Here is a 27,618-nt window from a genome sequence, read left to right on the forward strand (position 1 = left end):
CAAAATATCTTTAACTGTGCTGGTTTATAAGATCAAGTAACGGCAAAGTCAGTGTAATTTTATGAAACCTATAATGGCCACCCTTGCTGCAGCCATAGTCTGATTGTTTCTACAACTGTGTTAACAGGAAAAAAAAAAAAAAAAAAAAACACTCTGATAAACCACAGTGACTTAAGGCTTTTCAATGTTTCAAGCAAAGAATAAAAATTCAAGGGAATTTTGTCAAAAACGGTTACTTTCACATTTTCAGTTGTTACTCGATTGTCTCCAAAGCTGTATATGTAACAGATGTATAAACTTAGATCAAAAAAAGAACAACTAAGATGAAAACGAATGAATTAAAAGAAAATAGTACAAAACCAGAAAAACCCTTTGAATCAGGCTCAGCTAGTCATCGGGAAAGTAAAATATACCCAAGTGGTTAAAACTAGATATTTTATAAAAATCATTGGTAGGTCAAGGACAGCACAGAGCAGCGTGAATCAAGTCTTAAAGGATGCATCATTAAGACAACACTCGCCTCTAATCAGAAAGCAAAAAAGTTCCAGCAGAAAAAAACAATAAAAACAATCAGATGTGCACAATTACACAAAAAACAGCAAGCACCTTTGGGAAAATGAAGTCATTATCGACAACCTCTCTCTTAAAGCTTCAGACAGGTGTATGATTTGAGGAAAAGTATATTCTCCGTGTGGGAAGGATGATTAGAACAAATGATCTGTTTACTTTCTTCTCGCCTGAACAGAGATGCCTGCATTCACACATGTGCTTTACCTATTCACGAGTGCTTTAATAGAACGTTCACCATCTGTGCTTTTTGTTTCAAGCATTTTGAAACAAAACATGGATTGGCTCTCCCCTGAATAAAACTGTGCCTCAAAGTCTGTCTGAAAAGGAAAAGCAAATGAAAAGAAAAACAACTCAAGCTTACCACAGGAGGGCAAGGAGGCCATGGAAATAATTCTACTTGGGAAGCAGTGTTTTGGAATACAGATAGACTTGAGCAATCAAGCAAAATAAATACTGGTCATCTTTATTCAAATTCAGTAAATTTCTGACAGTATCATAATCTGGTGGCACAAGCCAGCAGAAGTGACGACAATGTGATGGGAAAGCTGACAAACTAAGGTGGTATGGAAGAGGGGTTGTCAAATTTATATGTGTCTATCATGATCAACTTCGCAGGTCATCTTGCCAGTCTCAAGGCTTTTAGAGATGTTTTTACACTATGTTGTTGTTGGGTGCAGTCAAGTTGATTTTCGACTCACAGCGACTCTGTGTGACAGAGTAGAACTGCCACATAGGGTTTTCTAGGCTGTAGTCTTTATGGAAGCAGATCACCATGGCTTTCTCCCGCAGAGCCTCTGGGTGGGTTCAAACCGTCAACCTTTCGGACAGCAGCTGAGTACTTAACCACTGCACCACCACTGTAGAGTAATAAATTACAGATGATTTCTATTTCACCCAATCTAAATCTAATTCAGGGGCCAGTCATGAACTGTGACAAAGCAGCCGCTAGGAGGTATCAAACACAAGCCACGACTACTAAAACAGGGTCCTTTTGCCCGGACGCTGTAATCTGTTCCCTTAAAGCATGATGTGACAGACTCCTCGTGCCTCTCGCCACACAGACGTAGGGCAGAATCAGGCAGAACTGAAGAATACATGTTTAATTTATATTCCTTGCAATAGTTTCTGTAGAAAACGGCAATTAAAAATTATTTTATTCAACTAAAAGTTAAAAAACACTCTGAGATTCAAAGAAAACTTTATATATAAAACCAAAGACAGCCAACTCTGGCTGTTATTTTTTCTATTATTTCTGAATGATCTTGGCTTTCATTGTGATAAACATGAATGGGTCATAGTCACAAGCAGTCACTTAATTCACTTTTCACAACTCTTCTAGGAAAAATCCCATTGCAAATAAATTTGGGGTGGGGTGGGGGGAAAATCCCCTTTATGGTGTTTCTAAATTAAATTTGTTCATGTTTTCACATAGAGAAGTATGCTTTAAGATATTACTCAAGACCACTGCCATCGAGTTGACTCCAACTCATAGCAACCCTGTAAGACAGAGTAGGACTGCCTCCCAGGAAGCAGATGGCCAGGTCTTCCTCCCACAAAGCCACTGGGTGGGTTCGAACCACCAACCTTTATTAAACCACCAAAAAACCAAACCTGTTGCCGTAGAGTCTATTCTGACTCAGAGCGGCCCTAAAAGACAGAGCAGAACTGCCCCATAAGGTTTCCAAGGAGCGCCTGGTGGATTCAAATTGCCGGCCTTTTGGTTAGCAGCTGTAGCTCTTAACCACTGCACCACCAGGGTTAGAGGATCTGAATTCATGAGACTGAGCAAGTTGATAAAATCAAGCATCAATTTCAAAACAAGTATTTTATAAACACATGAATGGTTCTTGCCACCGAGTGCCCCAGGCAGAATGAGCAGGGATGAAACCAGATCATGTACCATGAAGTGTTAAAGCTCTTAAGAGTGTCAAGAAGTAAAAAATCAATCACCCTGCTCATTATAAGCCAGAAGCTCCCAGCTTATTAATGAAAAATGGAGAATTCTATATGATTGCCGAGAAAACAATGATATCACAAATTCTAGTTCTTTAAAAAAATAAATCCAGAAAGCAATCTAGGAATAGAAAAGGAGAAAATCATGATAGTACCCACCTTTCACAAAGAGCAGAATTTCAAGCCTTTAGATAGTTCAAGAACAGTACCATGCATTACCACCAGACAGGCTTAGCGCCATCTCTGGAGTTCACAACGTACCTGCAGCACTGGTAATAAATACTTTCTCTCAGTGATTCTTAATTTCTTTGAAGTGCATTACAGAGAGCTTTTTCTGTATTAAAAATAATGTTTTACAGTAGTAACAAACATGATGTTTGGAATTTAACAGGCAAGCAGTAACTGTGCCACAGATATACCTTCAAAGCAAGATGGCAAGGTTAGTAGTTTCCTGTACCTCGGTTATCACACTTTCCTTAACCCCTTCAGTGACAGATAACGTGATACATTCTATATATTACTACCACTAATACAAAAAAGGCCATGTGCTTTAAAACGATGCTTTGTAAAAAGCAGCATCACCTTCAAAGGATTTCTTTAAAAACATCACATTCACCCTCCCTCCCTGCTCCTGATACTTCCTGCGTGCTCTGTGGCACCTGGTACACCAACTCATCTGGGGCACTTGGACCTGGCTTCCCACCTTTTGGGGTGTCATACTGGGCCCTGGCAGAGGAGCAGCTGTCCGTCCTGGAGAGAAGGGCGTTGTAAGTTCCCACTAAAGGAGGAGGCTGGTTCCCTGTAGCTTTGAAAGTGGACGTTGAAGGCAGACCAACTGAGGCTGCAGGGTGCCCGGACATATCCATGACAATTGGGGTTGCATACTCGGGCCCAGTAATGGGGAGAGGTTCAGCGTAGGCATGGTAAACCTCTTGCACTGGTGAGTTGTAAGGATCCAGGTCAGCATAGCCTGCTTCCTTCCCTTCTTCTGGTTTAAAGGTAGATCTCTGATGAAGTGTGCCAACTATTCCTCCCACAAGCGGTTGTGCATACTCTGCAGATATCACAAAACACGAGAGAAGGTTATCTTACTAACACACAGATCACACAACTAAGGTGGTAGCTGCAGGCTTACACCAAAAGCAAACACTTCTTTACAGCACTGTTCTTGCTATCAACACAGACACTATGGATTTCCTAACTGCAAGAACCAACTTCAGAAATTAAAATTATGTCATCTAGTATATGCCAGGAGCTCTGGTGGCACAGTGGCTAAGAGCTCAGCTGCTTACCAACAGGTCAGCAGTTCAAATCCACGGGGCACTCTTTGGAAACCCTATGAGGCAGTTCTACTCTGCCCTACAGGGTCACTCTGAGTCGGAATCGACTTGACAGCAACGGACAGTATATGCTAGAAAGCCTCAGTTGTGTAACTTTGCATAAAGACCTTGTATATGTTCTTCAGGTTTACAGACAGTTTTTCATTAGAGGAGAAATATTCTATTATTGGAATAATCTTAGTCTTGGAAAAATCAGTTTTTTTTTTTTTTTCAAATATTAGGAAATGTTTAAAATAAGTAAGTCCTAGGCTAATAAGGTAAATAGTAAGGAACAGCCACTGTATGTCTCTTCTGTTCTCTTCCTAACTTCCTCAAATAAAACTAAAACAGAAAAACACAGGTGAACATCAAAACGCTTGGAGTTTTCACAAACGAATGCTCCAACTTTGTGGACAGAACATCCAAGATGCAGAAATGACTCACTCAAGTTATCTTTTTAAAAAGTGCTTCCACTTTTAGAAATTAGCTCATCTCTTAAACATGAAAAGGAAAAAGTAAACTCCAACACACTTCACAGCAGGCACAGCCTCCTCGGCCCCGTGCCCGAGGTAGTGACGGCTCACCTGCAGCGTCAGTCTGCAGCACCGTGGTGACTTCTCTTGGGCTCAAGTGATTAACTTCGCTACTGCTGTAGTGAACTGGGGTTTCCTCGTGTTCCACTGATTTGGCAGGGAGAAACTGCTTCATTCCTTTCCACCATCCTTTATGGGGGTTGCAAGAACAAAAAGGCCAGGAACTAAAAACCTATGCCTCAGACAATAATAGTTAGCATCATCAAGGGAGAGAACCTGTTGCATTTAAGCCACTTCTCTAACGAACAAATATCTGGGACAAAGTAGCCTTCACGTTCAAGTTTATTTTCTGCTTTGATGGAAGAGTATCTAGTGCAAAGCAGAACATGGTAGAAATCTCTATCAAAAGGATAGGGAGAAGACAATCCTGCTATTAAACTGCAGCCAGATACACTTGTCTGTGTAGGGGTAGTTTCTAATAAGTTTTCCTCAAAACATACTGAGTTTCACACTGGGGGACTAGCAGCCCCCATGACCAAGACCACTGCCCATGTCTACCCTGGCCCCAGCAGAGAAGTCTCTTTGCTCCCGACCAGAGTTCCAGAAATGAGGCTGGGAAGTGGGAGGCCTGTGTTGGCTCTGCTGCATTTGTAGCAACTACCACCTGCCAGGGAGTAGGAATTCAGAAGATGCCAACCAGCCACGGAGAGATGGCAGCCCTCACGGATTCCAAACCTGCTGCCCTCCACCTGGTAAAGAACCACAGCAAAGGGGCCACAATCGTTGTTTCTCACGCAGTGTTCACCTACATCAGAACGCTGGTCTCCTTCGGAGAACCAGATACACAGGAGAAAACCAGACACATTTCCCAAAAGTAAAAAGAACAGAATGTGTGCAGTCAGAAATAAATTACTCTCCATTGCGTCACTTATTAACTAGGAGAGATTTTGCAGAAGGGTGAAAATGGTCAGAACAGAGGAGGAACGCCACTTTTCCAAAGGTGTTGGGAGTTCGAATGGGCCTAAGAATGACTTTCTTTCACTACTGCCACCTGGAGGGCAGGGTGACACTTCTCTCTGATGCAAAAAACATAGAAGTTACCTGCCCGGTCCCAGTAAGGTAAGTCATAGGTGCCTTCAGTTTTTTTCTTTCTGGAAAAATACAGGGGGGAGGGGGGGAGAGTTGGCAAATAGAGTGAATTCACTGGTAAGAGACCTCTAAAACTGCTGAATAAACTCCAAAGTTAATAATTAATCAAGAGTACACATTTCTACTTGCTAATCTACCCAGGGGAGACCTCTATTTCATTTGACTTTCAAAGTTGCCACTGCTTAGGTGCATAAACTCTGGGCTCTTGATAAATATTAAACAACTATCTCCTCAGAAAGTCACTTTACCCACTGACAAGGGATAATGGGGTAAAAAAGGCAAGGTCGATACACTGAAAAGATGGCATCAAACCAGAGACCCAGATCTGAGGTGTGGGTTATTATGGGCAAGCTGGTGAAAACTGTGTTAGGTCTGTTAGTTTTCAAATAAAATTATAAAAATCAATCAATTCACAAAGTTCACAGAACAAAAACAAAATAACACTTTTTCCTGGTTTTCTATTCTGGACTGTTCTTTTTCCAACTTCCTACCTTTCTGCTCTCCTCTGCCCCAGAGAAGATTAAAGTGTCACGTACTTTAACGGTACAGACTAGCTCTCCCAGCCATCCAGGATAAGGCGATGCTATCGCTAACAGTGACAAATAGCGGAGGGAGGGGAAAACATTATGTTCTAGGCTGAGAAGTGCACCGGAGACTCTGGTGAGGTGGGAGCCAAGTACGCAACCAAGAGGATTCTCCCCACCCCAATTTCTTAGAATTCTGATACAGCCTCCTCAGGAGAAGTTGCTCTCCCTTGGTGGCACAGTGGTTAAGCACTCGGTCAGCATTTCTAACCCAGCAGTGGCTCTGTTGGAGGAACGGCGGGGTGATCTGCTCCCACAAAGATCACCATAGGAAACCATGGGGGGAAGTTCTAGTCTGCCCCGTAGGTTGCTCTGAGTCAAATCGACTTGATGACAAGTTTGGTTTTGGTTGGTTTCTGTTAAGAATTACTGTCTAACAACTGCCTTTTACAAAGAAAAAACAAGCCAATGAAAGGACATTTTCCGATTCAAGAGTGTAAATCCAACCTAATTAAAATCAGTGGTTTTCAAAATAAACAGAAAGCAGGCGAATTATTCTCGTCTACCAATGAAGGCAAGATGGCTACGTGGTTTGCTGAAGATGACAAATGTGGCTTCCACAGATAACCCTTAGGAGAACATACTTCTTCAGCATTACAATATGTGTTTAATATCAGTATTAAATGCACCCTCATTTTAAAGTCTGTACATAAAAAATAACATTTCACTATTTCAAGGTAAAGTATAATGCAAAATCTGTGGAAGATATGGTAAGTTTCAAAGCTGTTAATTAAAAACTGGAATGGAAAAGAAACATAATAAAATGCTGGCTTATTAATTAATAACTACCTTTTCTCCTCCAAGATCTTCTAATTATCATAAGATTTAAAAGTAAAAGCAAATCAATAATCCTTTCAAAACAGAAGATGGATGCTCTATATTGCTAAGACGACAATTTGATGTTATATACTTAGTCTCAAGTGACCAAGCTTTAGGTTATGTATTCGTTACATGTCAAGTGCCTGGCATGGGTTAAGGACTCACCAAGTGGCCACTGTTTTTATGGTTATTCCCTTCCTCCCTACTTTCCACAACCTCTTAATGACATCTCCTCCTCCACTGCTCCTCCTGAAGCCATCGTCAGCAATTTCAACTGCATTCTTAGTGGGAATTCAATTCTCCAGCTCAGACCTTTTTTTCCTGAATGCCAGACACGTATTCCAGCTACCTCTTGGGAGTCTGAATGTCCACAAGGTCCCTGAAATATCAGCCCAAACTGATCTTGGGATGTTACTCCTGCTACCCTCCAACCCTATTCCCTGATCTCCCCCTCACATCCCCGTGCTTTACATGCACTGACTTGTACTTTCAGCTGTAGCAATGGTGGGAGCATGGGCCCTGAAGCCAGACTGCCTGGTCTAGCTCTCCACTCTGCCATTTACTGTTTGGAGCATTAAATGAGTTAATACACATAAAGCATTTAGAATAATGCCTAAAAGTAGCATTTAATTTTCACTCAAAAGTAGCTATTGCTGTTACTCTCATTATTACTATTGTTCAGTTCCCTGAATGCATCATGAACTTTCCTCTCGGGGACTTTCCTAAGGTACTTTTCCCCTCCTCCTTTCCCTATTGCCCTCCTTGGGTCTTTGCTCAGATAGCCAGGAGCCTCCCCCAATGCCATGAGTGTGGGATCCAGGTGCACCTCCAGCTTGCCCCATGGCATATATTCCGTGGTTGGTACCATGGCTTATAGTGCTCTGCTTTGTATCTTCTCCCAGTTTAAGCTTTGTGGTTCAGCAGTGGATTGCCCAGCATATGGCACAGTAGTTGACACCGGGTGGTTGTTGTTGTTAGGTGCCGTTGAGCCAGCTCCAAGTCATAGCTCCTTACCTATCATAGAACAAAACACTGTCTGGCCCTGTGCCATCCTCACAATCATTGCTATGTTTAAGCCCATTGTTGTAGCCAGGATAGGTGCTCAAATATTTGATGAATGGCTGAACAAATGAAATCATTCTTTGTCCACCAAATCTGTTCCTCCTTCTCTGTTATATCAACTCATGACATCTCTACTGGTCCCGTAGCACAAGCCACAACCTCACATCATCCCAGATCCCTCCTTCTCCTTCTTCCTTAGCAGATATCCTGTCGATGTTCTGAAACACCTCCCCCTCCAACTCTTCTCCTTCCACTGGTGTCAGGTGCGTTCAGTTCCTGCCTGGACCTAATATACTATTTCCCAGCTCCTCTCACAGCCTCTTCCTGTCTCTCTCCTCTCCAGTCCACCCTTCACACTCCTGCCACTACCTTTCCACAACTATCTGATAATATCACCCTTCTGTTTAACATTCTTCAATGATTTCCCCATCTACAGAATAAAATCTAAATTCTTTTGTCCCAGAAAGCCTCTCCTGACCAGACCTAGACTGCATTTCTGTGGCTATCTCTGTCCCCCATCACGTCACGCCCACGTAGGGTGGGCTCACTAGTCTGCCTGCATTCCACGTCTCTGTGCCTTTGCTCACACAAGCCTCCCAGGTCCGGGCCATGCTTAACCTTCTGCTTTCTGGCCAAGTTCAACCTTGAAGATTGCCTTTTCCCTGAAGAAAAGGTCCCTGCATCTATGTTCACTTCATAAACAGCTCATCAAACCATATCACAGTTCTTTATTTTGAGTCAGTCTACTCCGCTAAACTACGAACACTTTGGAGACAGGGATTGTGTCTTTTATTCTTTTAGTAAATAATACTAAGCTCTCATTCTGTGCCAGAAATTTTTATTTATCTATATATACCAGTGCTTGGCACAGAATTTGATACTATAAAGGTACCCAGTAACTGACTGTCAAATTGAACTGACTTGCTTTTCATGGGAATAAAGGATAAATTTGTCATTTTTATTCTAATGACTACTTTAACTTTCCTCAAAAAGGTGAACTGTACTTCATCATCTACATTTAGTCTCTATTCCGCATCTGGTAGTTTTTGAACACGCCCCCTCTATGGCCACTCACGTGAATGAGCTCTGCACTAACCTGTTTCTCCAATGCCAAGCACACACTAGAATGAGAATGAGAGTGGTGAGCACCATGACTAACACAGGGACAAGGACTGCTGCCAACGCTACATCTGAAAGGATGAAAAAAAGGACGTTAACACCAAAGGCAGAAATCACGAGGAAACAGATTCAAAGCTCTTACCATATCATCTCATCATTCAAACTAGATAATATATTTTCTGGTCATATATATAAGCTGGGAAAATACATTTTCTGAGTATGTAATAAAGGATTAATATAACTAATATATCATACAGCTTTATCAGTTAAAAAAAAAAAACAACAGAAAAATCAGCAAAGTAGGTGAACCAACAATACATTAAAAAATACACATGAACATGAAACTTACTGGCCTCACTAGTAATATATATAAAAAAAAAACAGTTAAAACAAGAATAAGGTGCTGTTTTTGCTGATGAAATAGGTAAATATTAAAAAAGTAACAACAACTAACTGTTGAAGAGGATGTCAGAAAACAAGTGTTTTCATGGGAATACAAGTTGCTACTAATTTTCTGGTTGGCATCTTGGGGAAATATGTATAAAAACCTGTTACTTGGCAATTCCATATCTAAGATTTATTCTTAGGAAAAAATTAAGAAGACATGCAAAGATGTATCTTTAAAATGCTCATATCCTGTACCTGAGTAAATGTGAAAAACCAGAAGTAATCCAAATGCCCAACACTGAGAGGGACTAAATCAATCATGGTGTCCTCCTTACAGTGGAACACAATCTAGCAATGAAAAACGGTGTAGCAACAACTAGTGACAAAATATTTATAGAAATGGGAAGGTTAACAATGTAGGTGTTAAGCATAGAAAGCGGACTGCGAGTGTGTGCCTGCACTGTGTGTGAACAGGTCAGAGATCAACAGGATGCTAGAGCTGTCACAGTCTAAGAAATAATGTACTCCCTACATCTCACTCCACGGATAAGGAATCCTGGGCCCAGGTGTAGAATGTGTCTGCTGAGGTCAATCGTGACAAGAGCTTCTCCTTCATCCCTTCTTCCTACTTCACATTTACAGATAATATCCATGAGGATGGAAAGAGCAACGGCTGACATTCACTGGGGCTAAATGCCAGATGCTGCATGATAGGCCTGATCTGCCGCATCTTATTTACCTGCCTGATGATTTTATCGGAAAGACAGGATGACACTATAGCAGAGTAGAGGACAATCAATAACATCAGCCTTCTGAGAAGTTCAATGGGTCAGGAACCAAGCCTCAGGTAGGCAATCGGACTTGGGCAATACAAGGAACCTTCTTTTCCATTGCAGTGGACAAAATAGGAGCCCTGGGGGCACACTAGTTAAAGTGCTCAGTTGCTCACTGAAAGTTTGGCAATTTGAACCCAGTAGCTGCTCCGCAGGAGAAAAATGTGACAGTCTGCTTCCACAAAGATTACAGCCTTGGAAACCTGACAGGGCAGTTCTGCTCTGCCTTTAATAGGTCGCTATGAGTCAGAATCGACTCAACAGCAATGGGTTTGGTTTTGTGGGACAGAAGGATACAGGTAAGTTTGTAGGCTCCACAGAAATGGGGTTTCCTCCTAATGGTTTCTGCTTTCTTGGTCTGAGAGGTAACTGAGAGTGAGGGAAGGTCTCTGGGTCAAGGGTTTGAAAAATATGGATAAGATTTAAAATAGTTATTGTTGAAACCGCCAGGAGAGAGCCAACTAGGGAAACACAGAAAGACAGCCAGCCAGGGGTGAGGGCCCCACTGGGGGAGCACCTGGAAATTACAGACATACAAATTTGACCATTACGTGATTTTCACCTGCATCACTCTCAGCCTGGTTGTGAAAATGGAGCAAGAACTGCATAAAAACAAAAATAACAACTCAGGCTAGCACATACACAGAATTCCAAACAGTAAATGTGCTTTTCCCCTAGAATTTATGAGAGTGGAGAGAACAACCAGGTTCAGATGTATGCAGCAAAATTTAATCAGAGGCTTTTAGACAAATGCCTAAACAACTGTTCAGTTATGAAAAATAATAGTCTATACGCCACCATCCCAAAGAAAAGGGCACTGGAGGTTTTCAATCGAAAAGGCCCACATATTCTTTGTTACTCTCTTTTTAAACTTAGAGGAATCCAGCTCTGGAAGAAAAGACTTTAAGAAAATTTTTCAGTCCTGAGATTCTAAGATTCTACAGTCCAATTTTAAGATGAACAATACTTGTAAACGACTGTTCTTCCATCCAGGGATGTGGTCTGAGATTCCGCCCAAACACATGCCTTCTGGTAAGAAGCTTTTTATGGGACACCGAGCCTCCTGCCTCTGAGAACTCCTGCTTCTCTCTAGCTTCTGCTTCTAGCTTCTCCTGCGTCATGTGAAAGAAAGTAGTCTGTTTGGAAATACCTCACAACATAGCAAAGAAATTGATATGTGAAAACTTGGAGCAAGTTTCCTGAATCCAGGCAAATTTTCAGTTTTTAAAAGAAACGAAAAGAGCTAAGAGCTGAGAGCTCAGAAAATGAGAATGATTAAAGTTCTACGTGGCACAAGTTATGCTAAATGAATTGCTTTCTCTTCTTTGTGCTTTCCTGAAAGTGAGTGTGCTCTTTACCTGCCAGCATCGACACTAATCCACTGTGACATTGATGCTTTTTTCTGAAAGTAATTAAAATGTTTTTCAGTAACAAGCTGGATGGAAAAGCTACTACGTTTCATATAATTTTACAACTTACTAAACCCACTGCCATGGAGTCGACTGCGACTCCTGGCGACCCCACAGGGCAGAGTAGAACTGCCCCCACAGGATTTCCGGGGAGTGGCTGGCAGAATCGAACTGTCAACCTTTTGTTTACCAGTCTGAGCGCCTAACCCACTGTGCCACCAGGGCTTCAAGTTAACAACTTATTTACCATTAATAACAAAATCTGAAAATAAATTCTACTAATAAATTTGTATTTACAATCTGAAAAAATTATAATTGTAAACATTTAAAAAACAGAGACCAAAGTTTTTATGAGCATGTCAGAGTATTTTGAAAAAAATTCAGTTTCCACTAAAACTTGTTTTCATTTTTTTTCCTCTTCCCTTTTTGCTAACCATAAATTAATATTTATGTCTAGGGGGGAAAAAAAGTTCATTTCCTTCTATGGTTTTTAGTTATTTCTAGAAATAGTCTATTTCTAAGCCTGGGACATCACATGTTTAGCTCCAAGGGTTAAAAAAAAAAATCAGAAGAGGAAGCTTCCTGCAAACCAGTAAGAAGCTCTTTACGAGACACTGAGTCTCTTGCCTCTGAGAACTCTTGCTTCTGCTTCTAGCTTCTCCCGCTACGTGTGAAATATCTGAAGAAAAGCCATCTTTAAATATTAGAAGAAGAAAACTTAGATCAGTGAAGTCAGTCTTTTCCCTAAGAGAGTCAATTTTTTTGTTGTTGTTATAATTAAAGAATATAGCAGCACAATGGTTAAGCGCTTGGCTGCTAACCGAAAGGTCAGCTATTCGAACCCACCATCTGCTCCACAGGATAAAAGACCTGAAAATCTCCTCCCATAATTATTACATCTCGGGAAACCCTATAGGGCAGTTCTACTCTGTCCTATAGGATCTTTACGAGTCGGAATTGACTCGACAGCACCTAACAACAACAAACACGGTCTGAGGAAAAGAAACCGTAGGTCAAACTGGAAATACACCTGGAAACTCATGTTAGAAAAACCCAAAATACTCCCATGTGACAGGTGTGAGCCTGGGATGTGCATACCTTTGGTTACATTTGGAGTTACAGTAGTGTTTTTGATATCAGGAGTGGCAGTTGTTTGCTCCGTCTGTGCAGGGAATTCGTTGCTACTGCGAGGTTGTAGCGGTTCAGTAAATTTGGGGGCACGACCTTGAAAACAATTTTAAAAACTCTTTATTCTTTCCTCCTCACCAATTTGAGTAAGAAAAACTTAAGATATCGAATTCTCACATTTAAAGCAGGCCCACCTTTGGCTATTTTTGGAGGGGCTGTAGTATTTTTGAGGTCCTTGCTGTTCCGAGGAGGTGGAGCTTGAGTAAGTTTTGGTGGACGACCTTGAAAAATGGTTTAGGAAAGTTTACACATTTTGCTGATAAAATCGTAATTAAAAATGTAATTTTAAATGTCTTCAAAATTTCCTAGAGTTTTTAGTTCTGCAGAGTAATTTTAAATTTCAGAGAGAAATATACTGGAAGGATAAATATTATATTCTGTAGAAATATACTCAGATTCATTAGTTTTTAAATAATTATGTTGTCTAGAAAAATCTCAGGAAGGAGAACAAAGGGGTATGGGATGATGTGGGACTCTAAAGCTATAAAGGTGTTGCCACAATTTGATATATTATTCACTCATTTAGCAGGTATTTATGGAGGGTCCATTCTGTATCATGCATTGCGGTAGGCTTCAGTGATACAAGAGTGAACACAGTATTAAAATACTATACAATATTCAACGAAGTTATTCCCTTTTTAACTTATTCAAAATAAAAGGCGCTTAAGCTAAGTTTACTGCTATAATCATCAGTGCTTATATGACACAAACATTATACTAGACACAAACATTATACTAGAGCTGGGAAGCAATCTCATTACAATATCTCCTGAATGATGCTATCCTTTATTCCACTTGTAATTTTGGAAACCACCCTGATACCTGATAACTATTTTTTTTTAATCCCTTTAAGAAGATATTGTAACTAGAATTTACACACAAAAAATTCACATTATTCTTAATTATGTTCTCTGAGAACAAAACAATGTTTAATTAACAACCCAGTGAAAATAACATGTCTTAAAACACACAGTTGCTTTACCTTTAGGAATAAACTGACATCCAAGCAGTTCCATTTTCATGGCAATTTTCTGCTGCCATTGGGTAGGGTTCACTCTAATAAAACGTGCAATAATTGGTGGCAAAAAGTTATTACGCACATCCTGGTGATAATCTTTGTTTCCTTGAAATATCTTTAAAAAAAAAAAAATTGGTACTTTAAATCAACAGAGGTCAGGATTAAATTCTTTCACTTAATACATTTTTGGTGTTTTTTTTTTTTTTCTCGCTCTCGGCCTTAAATGAGATCTGCAAAGAATGCCGATAAGCAAGAAATAATTTTTAAGTAAATAAATTAATCGTAATTTGGAATAACTATTAAGAAGCTGCACATTCTTCATAAAAATTTATAAAAGAAAAATACTGAATATGGAAATAACTGAAGATAATTTAAGAATTTAACAAGAGTGCTAAGTTGGCAGTTTCAGAAGGTTTCAGTTGTAATGAGGCTTACTGTATTAACAAACTAGTAACTCTAGTCCTGTGGAATTACCAACGATTTAAACGTATTAATTTTTAAAGTACAGCATAACTGAACAGAAGCGGTCTCTAAAGGAAATGCTTTGCTTGCATACTTTTCATAATTTTTCTCTCAGTAAATAGACTGAAGGTGAACATACACTAATGAACACATAACAGGTATATACCGCCACCTACTGGATATAAACTACATAAAAACAGCTCCTATATTATAACTGGAAACCCTGGTGGCGCAGTGGCTAAGAGCTACGGCAGCTAAGCAAAAAGGTCAGCAGTTCGAATCCGCCAGACGCTCCTTGGAAGTCCGATGGGGCAGTTCTACTTTATCCTATAGAGTCACTACAGGAGCTATGAGTCAGAACGGACTCAAAAGCAATGTTTTGTTTTTTTTATAACTCCAATTTTATTTGACATTACCCCGCATACATACGACATATTTAACAAGTAATGTATTTCATTCATTGTCGATACGTGAACCAGGAAAGTGACTCTGAAACAGTGTTCTATGCCTAATTTAATGATTAAATAAGAAGCGCCCTATATAAATAATCCCAGGATCTCTGGTGGCACAGTGGTTAAGTGCTTAGCTGCTAACTGAAAGATTGGTCATTCAAACCCACCAAGCAATCCACAGGAGACAAGGGTGGCAGTCTGCTTCCATAAAGACTACAGCCTAGGGAACCCTATGGGGCAGTTCTACTCTGTCTTACAGGGTCACTGAGCCGGAGTTGACTCAAGGGCAATGGGTTTGGTTTGGGTATAAAGAATCCTTAGGTAACAATATTAAGTAACTATGTCATTCCCTCAACTACTTCAAACAAATACTGAACTGTTCTTCAAAATTTACAAACCATTTTCATGTAAGTTTTGCTCTTCCTAACAACCACATGACATAGCAGAGCACAGGGCTCAGGGAACGCAAGTGGAATGCACAGCGAGGTGATGACAGAGTGGGGACACGAATCTGGGTCTTCTGACTTAGTCTAGGGCTCCAGACTAAACCACCTAGGTGGTTTCCAAAGGCCATTAATAAGCAGACACCAGCCTACAATCAAAGTGAATTATTTTTTATCAGCTAAAGTGAGAGTAAGTAAATGTTTAATTTCTCAATCAAGTTACTTCAAATCATTACGGCCATTTTATTCCTGGATGATTCCCATGACGTTAGATTAGAAATTTCTAAAAACACGTTAATACTCTACATTTTCTAAAAGGCTTGTTTTGAAGTTATAATACTCTCCAAACTAGTAAGCTTCCCTTATTTCTTCAGATATTACACAGAAAATAAATGAAGACAATTTATTTATAATCTTCATTAGTAGAACAGGGAACAACGGCTAAACATCATTTTAGGACATGAAAATGGTCTCTGAGATCTTACTCCCTACTGCAGTCAAACTTTTATAAAAACTTAGCGAAAAAACAGTTTATAAAAACTGAGTAAAATGATCTGCTATCGTCGGCCTGTGAGCATCTGTGGAGAATCCCTGTGTCCTGGAGGGTCTGCAAGGTGTCAAGAGGACAAAATGAAAGTGGAAGTCAAAGTGCCACTCTCATGGAAGTTCATTTTATGGACATTACCACACAGAAATAAGACGTATTTAACAAGTAATATATAATGAAGCAAGTTGTGTCTGTCCATCCATCCATCCATCTAGCCTGCTTTTGGGCAACAAATCCAAAGCTGTCTCTTTGTGCGTGGGTGTGTGGTCAGTCAGGTATGCATGCTTAGAAATGGTGTGAAAATGGAGACATCAGAGTGTCAGTGGCAATTATCCTTGGGGAGCTGGGGATATATGAGGCACAGATGGGCAAGTATCAATGACGGAAAAGATGTCATTTCATATAATTCAATGCAAAGACTTCTGCTTCTGTCCATGACAGAGTAACTAGCAGGGACTGGACTTACCCTCCTGCCTCAAGCATATGAAAAATCAGATAAAATATATAAAACAATGGCTTTCAGATACTGAACAAAAGGCAGCACAGGACAATAATACCTGAGGGAAGGGAAACAAATGAAGCAAGCCGCATTACTGTCCCCATACTGTCTCTGGAGATAGCTTCCAAGCTGCCATGCAAGAAGATCCCAAACTGAGCTTGGTGACCTCCCTGAGTTAAGGAGATGGAGCTCAGAGATCAGGAATATAAGGCAGCTAGAACTTGCAGGACAGAGTGTAGGAGAAAGAGAGCTAAAGGGAGGGACAGACTGAAACTCTAGAGAGCTGCAGGGGGCTTCCCTTAAATCCTTGGCTGCGTTTAAGATAACTACCTGTGGCTAGAGAAAGAACCACTGGAAGGGAGTCAGTACAACAACTCTCGGAGTTCACACAGGGCTGCGATCAGCTCACAAGTCCAACAACCAGAGTGGAGGAGCCTCATAAAACATGGGACATAGGATTGAGAACTCAGAAGACCACGACTCAGTGGTGGAGGAAAATTAGCCCTATACTACAGGCTGTTCAGGTCCTGCCTAACAAAGCTTGAAAGCAAGCCTTAAAAAGAGTAAAACTGTTCCCAAGTAACTTAATTGCATCCCAGAATAAAAACTAAAATATTAAAGAAAAAAAAAAGCCAGCACCAAACAACTAACAATGTAAAGTTCACAATGTCTGGCATTCTACCAAAAATTACTAGGCTTGCAAAATATGACCCATAATGAGAACTATCAATCAACAGAAAACACCCAGATTTAACACATATGATAGAATTAGACTGGGACAGCAAAAGAGTTATTATAAACATAATGCATATGCTCCAGAAGATAGAGAAAAGCATGAATATGTGAAGGAGTGATATGGAAAAATTAAAAACAAAAAACCTTAAAACTGAAAATCTACAGGTGAAAAATAACAATATTTGAGACAAAAATACACTTCAAAAAAAAAACACAAACCTGTTGCCATTGAGTCAATTCCAACTCATGGCACCCCATGTATTATGGAGTAAAGCTGCTCCACAGAGTTTTGGCTGTAAATTTACAGAAACAGATTGCAGGACTTTTCCTCTATGGTGCCACTAGGTAGGTCTGAACTGCTACCTTTTAGGTGAATAGTCCAGTGTACACTGTTTGCACCACCCAGGGACTAGATAGTATTAATAGCAGATTAAACATTGCAGAATAGATTACTGAGCTTCAAGACAAAGGAACACAAATTCTAAAAAAAAAAAAACAGAGGAAAAAATTGATAAAAACAAAAACAGCATCAGTGAACTTTGGGACATTTTCAACGGTCATAATATTTGTGTAATTAGAATGGGGGGGATATCTGATGAATAAATGGCATAGTTTCCCAAATTGATGAAAACTATAACCCACAGACCCAAGAAGCCAGAAGAACCCCAAGTAGAAGAAACATGAAAGCTATACAAAGGCACATCATAACCGAATTGCTTAAAACAAATGATATAAAGAAAACTTTAAAAGTAGCCTAAGAAAAAAGACACAGTACACAGAAAGGAATGAAGAACAATAGCAGAATTCGTACTGAAAACAATGCAAGCCAGAAAACAATGCACTAACATATTTAAAGTACTGAAAGAAAAAAACCCATCAAGGTAGAATTCTTTATGCAGTGAAATTATCTTTCAAAAAAGGGAAGGAAAAGTTTTCTTCAGAAATACAACTCAATGCTGTTAGACGTTTTTACAATATAAGCATGGATAATTCTTGTAATTTCAAAAAACTAACTGCATTCCAAAAGTGTAACAGATATTATACGAATAAATATTGGTGCACTAAAAATAAAGAGTAGTCAAATTGGGGAGGGGGGATGAAGCAGAAGTAGGCTAGGTATGGAGACAGTATTGTTATTTGCTTCAATGGGTAGAGGCTCACCAAAGATGAAGTTCATGTGAAATCAAGAAGGAAGGAAAGAAGGCCTTGAATAACAGCAGAAGAGTTTAGATCCATATAAAAGATAACAGGGGGCCCCTGGAAAGTTTTGAACAGAGAGATGAAAAAAAGTGGTAACTGAAGATATATTAGCAAATCATACATAACAGAGAAATGACAGTATATTATTAAAACAAAGTTCACAGGGAATTTTCATTGAAAAAAACATGTCCATAATTACAATTCTACATATGAGGCATCTATCTTGGGGACAGGGACTTCCCTAGTTACAAGATCCTTTGTGGTGGCTCATGGGCCAGGACCTGGTGAAAGGAATAAAGATCAGGATGAGATCCTCCTCTGCCTATCCTCTATCCCTTATCATCCGGTCTGGCTTATTATAGCATCTTCATAATTTTTTGCTAAGTAAAACAATTTCATAATGACCACAGAAAAACAACAAAAAAAAAACCCACTGCCGTCGAGTCAATTCCGACTCATGGCGACCCTATAATAATGACCACAGAAATTAAGGAATTCTTTAGGTAGTAATTTTCTAAGATGGAAGCTGATAGAATAATCTTGAAATGGCATTCCAATTTCATAACATTCTATAACTTACTGTACACTTCAGCCTTTAGTGATTTTGTCCCCCCCCTCAACCCGCATTGCCTACAGAGTAAAAAACTGGGCAACAAATTAGGCTCTCTGTTATTCTGTGGGATAAGAAAAGCTTTATAAAGGCAAGAAATTACAAGTTCTGTTTTTAAACTTTAAACTTAATAGAGTGTCTGAACAATCCGTTAAAAATACAGTTAGCAAAAATCAGGAAAATACTACCCCTTAAAATTACCAAAAGGGACCTGTTATCATTGAGAATCTTCTAACTGTAGTTGGAAGGGACTAACACTACCTAAAATAACCAGAAGAGGGCAGAGTTAAGACAAAATGGTTTTTAACTTTTCTATTAGGAATTTTTTTTATTAGGAAACCCTGGTGGCATAATGGTTAAGAGCTACGGCTGCTAACCAAAACATCGGCAGTTTGAATTCACCAGGCGCTCCTTGGAAACTCTATGGGGCAGTTCTACTCTGTCCTATAGGGTTGCTATAAGTCAAAATCGACTCGACAGCAGTGGGTTTTTTTAATCTTCTACACAATCTGTGGAAACCCTGGTGGCATAATGGTTAAGAGCTACGGCTGCTAACCAAAACGTCGGCAGTTCGAATTCACCAGGTGCTCCTTGGAAACTCTACGGGGCAGTTCTACTCTGTCCTATAGGGTCACTGTAAGTTGGTATCGACTTGATGGCATCAGGGTAGGTTAGGTTTACTCAGTCTGTGACCTTTGGAAAAGGTCCATTTTCTGAAAGTTTTGTAAAATACCTTCGTAATCATTTTACCTTATCTTGCTCCACCCCAGGCTCTCTGTACACCGTCCATCTCTGCCCATCATCACTGTAGAGAATTCTGTAGGCAGACACATAGTAATTGTGCTCTACCATGGTGGATCCAGTGGTTATGATGCCTGGGGAAGGAAGAGTTGCTGTCATTAGCCCACAGAGGCCCATCTCCACAACGTGTTCAGCATCAAAGCCTAAATTCCTGAGATGCATTGTTCAAAAATTTCTCTTCATGACACATTTCCATATATAAGTACATGGTTTCATTATAATAGTTGCTAAATCCATGGCTTTCTTCCCTTTCAAAGACAGAAGGAATTACAGGCTCGTATAAGGAAACGGCTATTTCATTTTCGGCAGCCTGTGTTCATATCATTGTGAAATGTATTTCAACTACTAAGAATGGCTTCCCAGGAATTAGCAGATTAAAGGTGGTCACTGGTGTTACCTAAGTACTAAAGCAAAATAGATCTTTTAACAAAATCATCTAAGTGAGTACGAACCAATTATCCTAAAAAAAAAAACCAAACCCAGTGCCGTCGAGTCGATTCCAACTCATAGTGACCCTATAAGACAGAGTAGAACTGCCCCATAGTTTCCAAGGAGCGCCTGGCGGATTCGAACTGCCGACCCTTTGGTTAGCAGCCGTAGCTCTTAACCACTATGCCACCAGGGTTTCCAATCATTTGCTACGGTCCCCTAAACACGTTTATATTGAGCACATGTGGAATATGACTTATAGCACTTGAAATGACCTCCTCTGAAGATAGACGTCTCTCAATGACTGTTATAGGTGGTTATTTCAGATGTGTCAACACCACTTTACTGCGACACTGCCTTAAAAGACCTTGTTACTATGAAATAAAAAAGTTAGCAAGAATTAAATACCACCTCCGCCCCTTTGTCATGCTGTATCAAACTATCTCTAATAATGGGAATAACAGTGAAGAAAACCTAAAACAATTAAATTTGCAGTGATTTTCTATGGATATCTTAGATGTCACCAGGCTTCAAATAAAATTACAATTACAAATTGTTCTTAACCTGTTATCTTCTTTTCCTTATTCAGATCTATTTGCAGCCACTGATATTCGTCAGTGGCAAAAGAAGCCCAAGGGGGTCCAGGTTTTTTCAGCCTGGCTTTTTCGGGTTTCCAACTGTTCTCTTGCCCTGTGTGGTCAGTCCACTCCAGCACCGATGATGCAGTGATCTGAGAGTCGGCGATCACACCAGATTCCATCCCCAACGTTCCATAGCAACCTAAAATAAAGAATGTAATCTGGTTTCCAGATATAAATTCAAAATGCATATAAACCTGCCCACTGCAAACTTTCTATGCACTTTTATTTAGTATACCATACTAATAATGGGGCCCTGGCAGCGCAGTGGTTAAGAGCTACAGCTACTAACCAAAAGGTTGGCAATTTGAATCCACCAGCTGCTCCCTGGAAAGCCTATGGGGCAGTTCTACTGCCCTGTAGGGTCTCTATGAATCAGAACTGACCCGACAGCAACGGGTTTATGCTAATAATGTACTGTAACAGAAAAACTTCATAGCTAGGCAAGTGTTTCTTGGACAAGTGTCCATCTCTGTGTCTTGTTTAGGAACCTGCAAACATATTTACCCACAGGCAATATTCATCAGTCAAACGGAGACACACTGTCCTCTCCCGGGAACACACTCCTGCAGGTAAGCAGATGACTCAACTCGCTCCCTCACCTCGGTCACAGTTTTGTTCCCAGGCACACTTGCCATGAGGCCCTCCCTGACTATTTAAAATGTCAGAGCAGGGTCTCCTGCATTCCCTGCAGTTTTTTCCTACGTCTTTTATCCTACCGACCGACCCGCCCGACGTGAAGAGCACACTGTAAACAATTACTGACTTATTCATTTGGCTCTTGTCAACCTCTCACCACCAGGACACAAGCTCTAGGAGGGCACTATGGAATTTCTAGCACCAGCATGGTGCCTGGCAAATACAAGGCACTCAATGAATACTTTCTATTGAATGCATTAATTACTTCTGACAAATTGCTAAGGAACCTTCCTCCTTCCTGACATGATCATTGTTCGATTACTATAAAAACCTTCAATTTATTCTATTCATTGCATGATTAAGGACTTCCCTTACCTCACAGTGCTGTTGTGGTGGCTAAGTGAGTAAGTACAAAGAAAAAAAAAAAAAAGCAACTGGCATAGTGCCTGGCCTACAGTCAGTGTTCAAATAATATGAGCTATTAAACAAATTATATGTTAAAAAGTCTATGAAAGGCTTACCGCTTGTCTTAAACGTAAAAAGACTTGTAGATAAGTGTCCCCTGAAAGAGAGAGAGGATTTTTTGGTGACCTTCACATAATACATGACGTTCCCACAATTGTCTTACAACTCTTGCTTTTGTTTTTATTTTACTACTTAAAGAACTAAGAATATTCCATGGCTGAAAATTAGACAACTGAAATTGATTCTTCCTCAACCCCCCCTCAAAAAAGGTCTCATTTCTAGGCAGAACAACTTCTGAAATCAGCATGAACAACTTTCTCTTCAAGTATCTAGTACCCAGCTTCACACTTGACCATGTAAATGTGTCCACAACACCTTTAAAATAAACACTTCTTTTTCATGAAATAAATTAACTCTGTGGCAACTACGTTTGGTGAAAGCACATTAAAAGGTATAATTCTCAGAGAACAAGGCCCAGGTTTCTTGGGGTCGACAGACAAAAAGCTGTAACAGAGATTACATCTACTCACAGAGACTACATTCACGTAAAGAGACAACAGAGAAGCTCAGCATCATCAGTCAGAACAAGACCAGGGTCTCACTGCGGAAGAGACCATCAATTGCTCATATTCAAGTTCAAGTTGAAGCTGAAGAAAATTAAAACGAGCCCCGAGAGTCAAAATACAACCTTGAGAATATCCCACCTGAATTTAGAGACAGTCTCAAGAACAGATATCACACACTGAACATTAATGACCGAGAAAGAGCTGTGGCATGACATCAAGGACATCATACACAAAGAAAGCAAAAAGGTCATTAAAAAGACAGGAAAGAGAGCAAAGACTAAAATGCATGTCAGAAGAGACTCTGAAACTTGCTGTGGAACCCAGCACAGCTAAAGCAAATAGAAGAAATGATAGAGTAAAAGAGCTGAACAGATTTCAAAGGGCAACTCGGTAAGACAAAGCATTACAATGAAATGTGCAAATCCCTGGAGTTAGAAAACCAAAAGCTAAGAACACATTTGACATTTTTTAAGCTGAAAGAACTGAAGAAAAAATTCAAGCCTTGAGTTGCAATACTGAAGAATTCTATGGGCAAAATATTGAATGCTGCAGGAAGCATAAAAAGATGGAAGGAATACACACAGTCACTGGAGCAAAAAGAATTGGTTGACATTCATCCATTTCTGGAGGCAGCATATGATCAACAACCGATGGCACTGAAAGAAGAAGTCCAAGCTTCACTAACAGCATTGGCAAAAAACAAGGCTACAAGAATTGACAGAATAACAATTGAGATGTTTCAACAAATGGATGCAACACTGGAACCACTCACCTGTCTATGCCAAGAAATTCAGAAGGCAGCTACCTGGCCAACCAACTGGAAGAGATTCTTGTGTGCCCATTTCAAAGAAAGGTGACCCAACAGAATGCAGCAATTATCAAACACTAACATTAATATCACACGCAAGTAAAATTTTGCTTATTTCAAAAGCAGTTGCAGCAGTACATGGACAAGGAACTGCCAGAAATTCAATCCGGATTCAGAAGAAGATATGGAATGAGGAATACCATTGCTGATGTCAGAGGGATCTTGGCTGAAAGCAGAGAATGCCAGAAAGATGTTTACCTGTGTTTTATTGACTATGTAAAGCCATTCGACTGTGTGGATCAAAAACAAATAACATTAGGAAAAACGGGAATTCCGGAATACTTAATTGTGGTCATGAGGAACCTGTACACAGCCCAAGAGGCAATTGTTCAAATAGAACAAAGGGATACTAAAACCACACCAAACCCATTGCTGTCGTTGAGTTGACTTCAAGTTACAGCGAGCCATAGGACAGACGAGAACTTCGCCACAGGGTTTCCAAAGAGCAGCTGGCTGGTGGAATTGAACTGCCTACCTTTTGGTTAGCAGCCAAGCTCTTAACCACTGTGCCACCATGGCTCCAAGGAGATACTGCATGGTTTGAAATCAAAAAAGGTGTGTGTCAGGGTTGTATCCTTTCACCATTCTTATTCAATCAGTATGCTGAGCAAATAATTCCAGAAGCTGGACTATATGAAGAAGAATGTAGCAAATCAGGACTGGAGGAAGACTCATTCACAACCTGCAATGCAGATGACACAACTTTCCTTGCTTAAAGTGAAGAGGACTTGAAGCACTTACTGATGAAGATCAAAGACTACATCCTTCAGTATGGACTACACTTCAACATAAAGAAAACAAAAATCCTCACAACTGGACCAATAAGCAACATAATGATAAACAGAGAAAATATTAAAGTTGTCAAGGATTTCTTCTATTTGGATCCACAATCAACACCCAGGTAGGCAGAAGTCAGGAAATCAAATGATCTATTGCATTGGGCAAATCTGCCACAAAAGACTTCTTTAATGTGTTAAAAAGCAAGGATATCACTTGAGGACTAAGGTGCACCTGACCCAAGCCATGGTATTTTCACATGCATGTGAAAGCTGGACAATGAAGAAGGAACACCAAAGAAGAACTGATGCCTTTGAATTATGGTGGTGGCAAAGAATATTGAATATATCATGGACTGTAAGGAGAAGGAACAAATCTGTCTTGGAAAAAGTACAGCCAGAATGCTCCTTGGACGTGAGGATGGCAAAACTTCACCTCATTTATTTTTACATATTATCAGAAGGAACCAGTCCCTGGAGAAGAACATGATGCTTGATAAAGTAGAGGATCAGTGAAAAAGAGGAAGATCCTCAATGAGATGGATCCACACAGTGGCTGCAACAAGGGGCTCAAACACAGCAACAATCGTGAGGATGGCGCAGGACACCAGTGTTTCGTTCTATTGTACGTAGGGTCACTAGCAACAACAGAGATTGAATTTTTGAAAGGAAATGAATATTCTGAAAATAAGTCTCAGTATTAGAATGAAGCATTGGATTTAGATTTCAAAGTAATGGGTGCAGAGTGTAAGTTGGGCAGAGTGTAGGGGTGGGACGAGGCATAGGACTTCAGGAACTTGGACAGAGAATATCCTCAGTGTGTGCTCTTGTCCTTTAGTGCAACACTCACACCAACATAAGAGAATGCAATGTTTTTTTTTTTTGTTTTTGTTTTTTCTTTTTTAACCTGAAAGAGTGTCCCCTCAAAGTATTTTTTTCCTGAGGCAGAACAGGAGAAAGGAATAAAAGGATTTGCGTAAAATCATCTAGAAGAAACCACAAGAAGAAAAGGTAGTTGATTCTACACCAGGGGCAGGCAAACAGCCCACGCATGGCCTATTTTTCATGGTCAGGGAGTAAAGACTGGTTTTTACAACGCTTAATAGACTGTAAATAAAAAAAGCAGAATAAGTAACACAGACATACGTGGCCTGTAAAGCCTGAAATATTTACTGTCTAGCCCTTTACAGAGAAAGTGTGCTGAGTCCTGCTTTTCAATGTATAGATCATGTTCTTGTCTTCCCAATGAGAGCTATGAACTATAAACAGAAGCTGGTTTCAAGTAGGTTTAGTACTGTCTTCATGACTTAGCATAGCTAAGAGACAAGGTTTATCAAAAGAGATAGCTAATATCATATTTCTACTTAATGTTTAATGATCTATTATCATGTGTTAAAAAGCAAAGCTATTGCTGGAGGACTAAGGTGCACCTGCTGCTTTTGATGCTCAGTCTACACTTGTAAAACAGAAGGACACCACAGATGCAATAAAAATACATTCTTAAAGTATTCTCTGGGGATGAGAAGGAGATTCATAATACCATTTCTGATATATGTCAAAATTTAATTTATATTCAAAGTATTTCAATTATCCTCAATACATCTCGATCACATGGGCTATAATACAGAACATTTATCTTCTGATCTCTCTACAGGGAAGCATGGATTTAGCTAAAAACTTCTAGGCTCATTCCTCAGGCCTTTGCAACACTTAGAAAAGAAAGGAAAGACATACATTGTCCATCCAAATAACTAGCTTTTTGAAGTAGAACACGTTAAAGTTGTACCACACTGCCCATACTCAGAAAACTAACTCTCCAATGGACTCAGGCATTGAGCATACACAAATGTGAATATTTAGTATACACAGCCAGCCCTCTGTATCTGCAGGTTCTACATCTGCAGATTCAACCAACCACTGATCAAAAATATTTGGGGGTGGGGGGGGAGACTTTTCTTGTCATTATGCCTGGAACAATACCACTTAACTATTTACGTAGCATTTATATTGTATTAAGGCCCTAGTGGCACAACGGTTAAGAGCTCAGCTGCTAACTAAAAAGGTCAGCAGTTTGAATCCACCAGCCACTCCTTGGAAACCCCATGTGGCATTTCTACTCTGTCCTACAGGGTCGCTATGAGCTGAAATTGACTTGATGGCAACGAGTTTGATTTTTTGGTCAAAGATGATTTAAAGTATACAGAAGGATATATGTAGGTTATATGCAAATACTATGCTACTTTATATAAGGGACTTGAGGGTCTGCAGATTTTGGTATGGGGGGGTACCCTGGAACCAACCCCCACAGATACTGAGGGAGGACTGAGTCAGTGCTATTTCATGACCACCATGGACAGTGATATTGGTGATGCCTATCTAGTCCGTAGCCCACCTTTACCCAGCACGCATACTTACACCACAGATGTGACGTTGTTAGCTAAAGAACTTTCATAGTACGGGATGCCTTTACTAATTACAACACTGATCTGACCGCCCAAAACATTCGACACCACTCCTGCGTGCACACCAGCCATGCACAATGGCGATGACTTGAGGGAAGGAAAACAAAGAAAAGATTAGTATGTAATTTTCTTTTGATAATTCATTAAACAAGACACTTATGCTTCCTCTAGAAATTAGTTGATCTGGGCAGTTTTCTCAATGAACATGGGGCAGATTATTAATGCTTTAACATAGAACAGCTTTTTCACAAAAGAAAAAAATATTACATGTTGCTAAAAAGAAACAACTCCTGGAAAATAAAAACCAAGATAAAGATATACAATAGCTATATATATATATATATATATATATATATATATCTCCTATTCTGGAGCTGGAAACCCTGGTGGTGCAGTGGTTAAGTGCTACAGCTGCTAACCAAAAGGTCAACAGTTCGAATCCACTAGGTTAGGTGCTCCTTCGAAATTCTATGGGGCAGTTCTACTCTGTCCTATACGGTCACTATGAGTCAGAATTGACTCGATGGCGATGGGTTTAGGTTTTTTTGGGTTTATTCTGGAGTTAAAAAAGTTATATCACAACTTTAACATTAGTCTATATCCAACTTACATCTCTGTAGCCATGAGGAATTGTTCCAGATATCTCAGCAAAAGGAAGCAGACAACCAGCTGGGCAGTACTTACTGAAAGATGAAAACAAGTAAAAGGGGATATAACACTGCTTTCCAGGGAAAAAAGACCAAAAAACATCAGACATCCTTTTTTCAGTTCAAAGTAAATGGCATTTGTGGGCCTGTCTTAAATTTTCTTTGCTTCTATTTATAACCTCCTATATAACTCATGTCGTGACTTTTACTAAAAATGTGTAAGATAAAATTTAGACTTTTTATTTAGTGCTTTCTGCTGCCCTCCATTACAAAAGTAATCTTAGGAGTTTTTTCCTTCAAATCTCATTTATTGGCTTGTAATTTATAAAAATTCAGATACATTCAGGATACATGAAAAAGTATACATCACCCATAATCTTCACCACCCTAAGAACTACTGCTTCTAAAAAGCCCTTTCAGACCTTTTTCCATCTTT

The 27,618-nt window shown here is 39.8% G+C and overlaps 2 protein-coding genes across 3 annotated transcripts in view; one reads left to right on the plus strand and one right to left on the minus strand.

Annotated features, from left to right (window-relative positions):
• The window catches only part of ST3GAL6 (ST3 beta-galactoside alpha-2,3-sialyltransferase 6), a 106,607-nt gene extending 94,873 nt beyond the window's left edge, over positions 1–11,734 (plus strand). Inside the window, exons 12-13 of the transcript XR_007513864.1 lie at positions 10,138–10,342; positions 11,205–11,734. The gene's annotated coding sequence lies outside the window, so the exon portion shown is untranslated. The remainder of the gene's footprint in view (positions 1–10,137; positions 10,343–11,204) is intronic.
• The window catches only part of DCBLD2 (discoidin, CUB and LCCL domain containing 2), a 107,837-nt gene continuing 80,339 nt past the window's right edge, over positions 121–27,618 (minus strand). The window contains exons 5-16 of one of the 2 annotated variants that reach the window (XM_049858378.1): positions 27,146–27,218; positions 26,489–26,622; positions 21,920–21,960; positions 20,686–20,901; positions 19,642–19,766; positions 13,908–14,058; positions 13,060–13,146; positions 12,836–12,961; positions 9,086–9,179; positions 5,477–5,526; positions 4,427–4,564; positions 121–3,577 (exon numbers count right to left, since the gene is read on the minus strand). In XM_049858378.1, the coding sequence (XP_049714335.1) occupies positions 3,108–3,577; positions 4,427–4,564; positions 5,477–5,526; positions 9,086–9,179; positions 12,836–12,961; positions 13,060–13,146; positions 13,908–14,058; positions 19,642–19,766; positions 20,686–20,901; positions 21,920–21,960; positions 26,489–26,622; positions 27,146–27,218 (1,705 nt within the window). In that variant the 3' untranslated portion in view covers positions 121–3,107. The remainder of the gene's footprint in view (positions 3,578–4,426; positions 4,565–5,476; positions 5,527–9,085; positions 9,180–12,835; positions 12,962–13,059; positions 13,147–13,907; positions 14,059–19,641; positions 19,767–20,685; positions 20,902–21,919; positions 21,961–26,488; positions 26,623–27,145; positions 27,219–27,618) is intronic. The other variant, XM_049858379.1, reaches the window with a different exon arrangement.

Source organism: Elephas maximus, chromosome 18, assembly GCF_024166365.1.
Source record: "Elephas maximus indicus isolate mEleMax1 chromosome 18, mEleMax1 primary haplotype, whole genome shotgun sequence".
NCBI classification, from domain to species: domain Eukaryota; kingdom Metazoa; phylum Chordata; class Mammalia; order Proboscidea; family Elephantidae; genus Elephas; species Elephas maximus.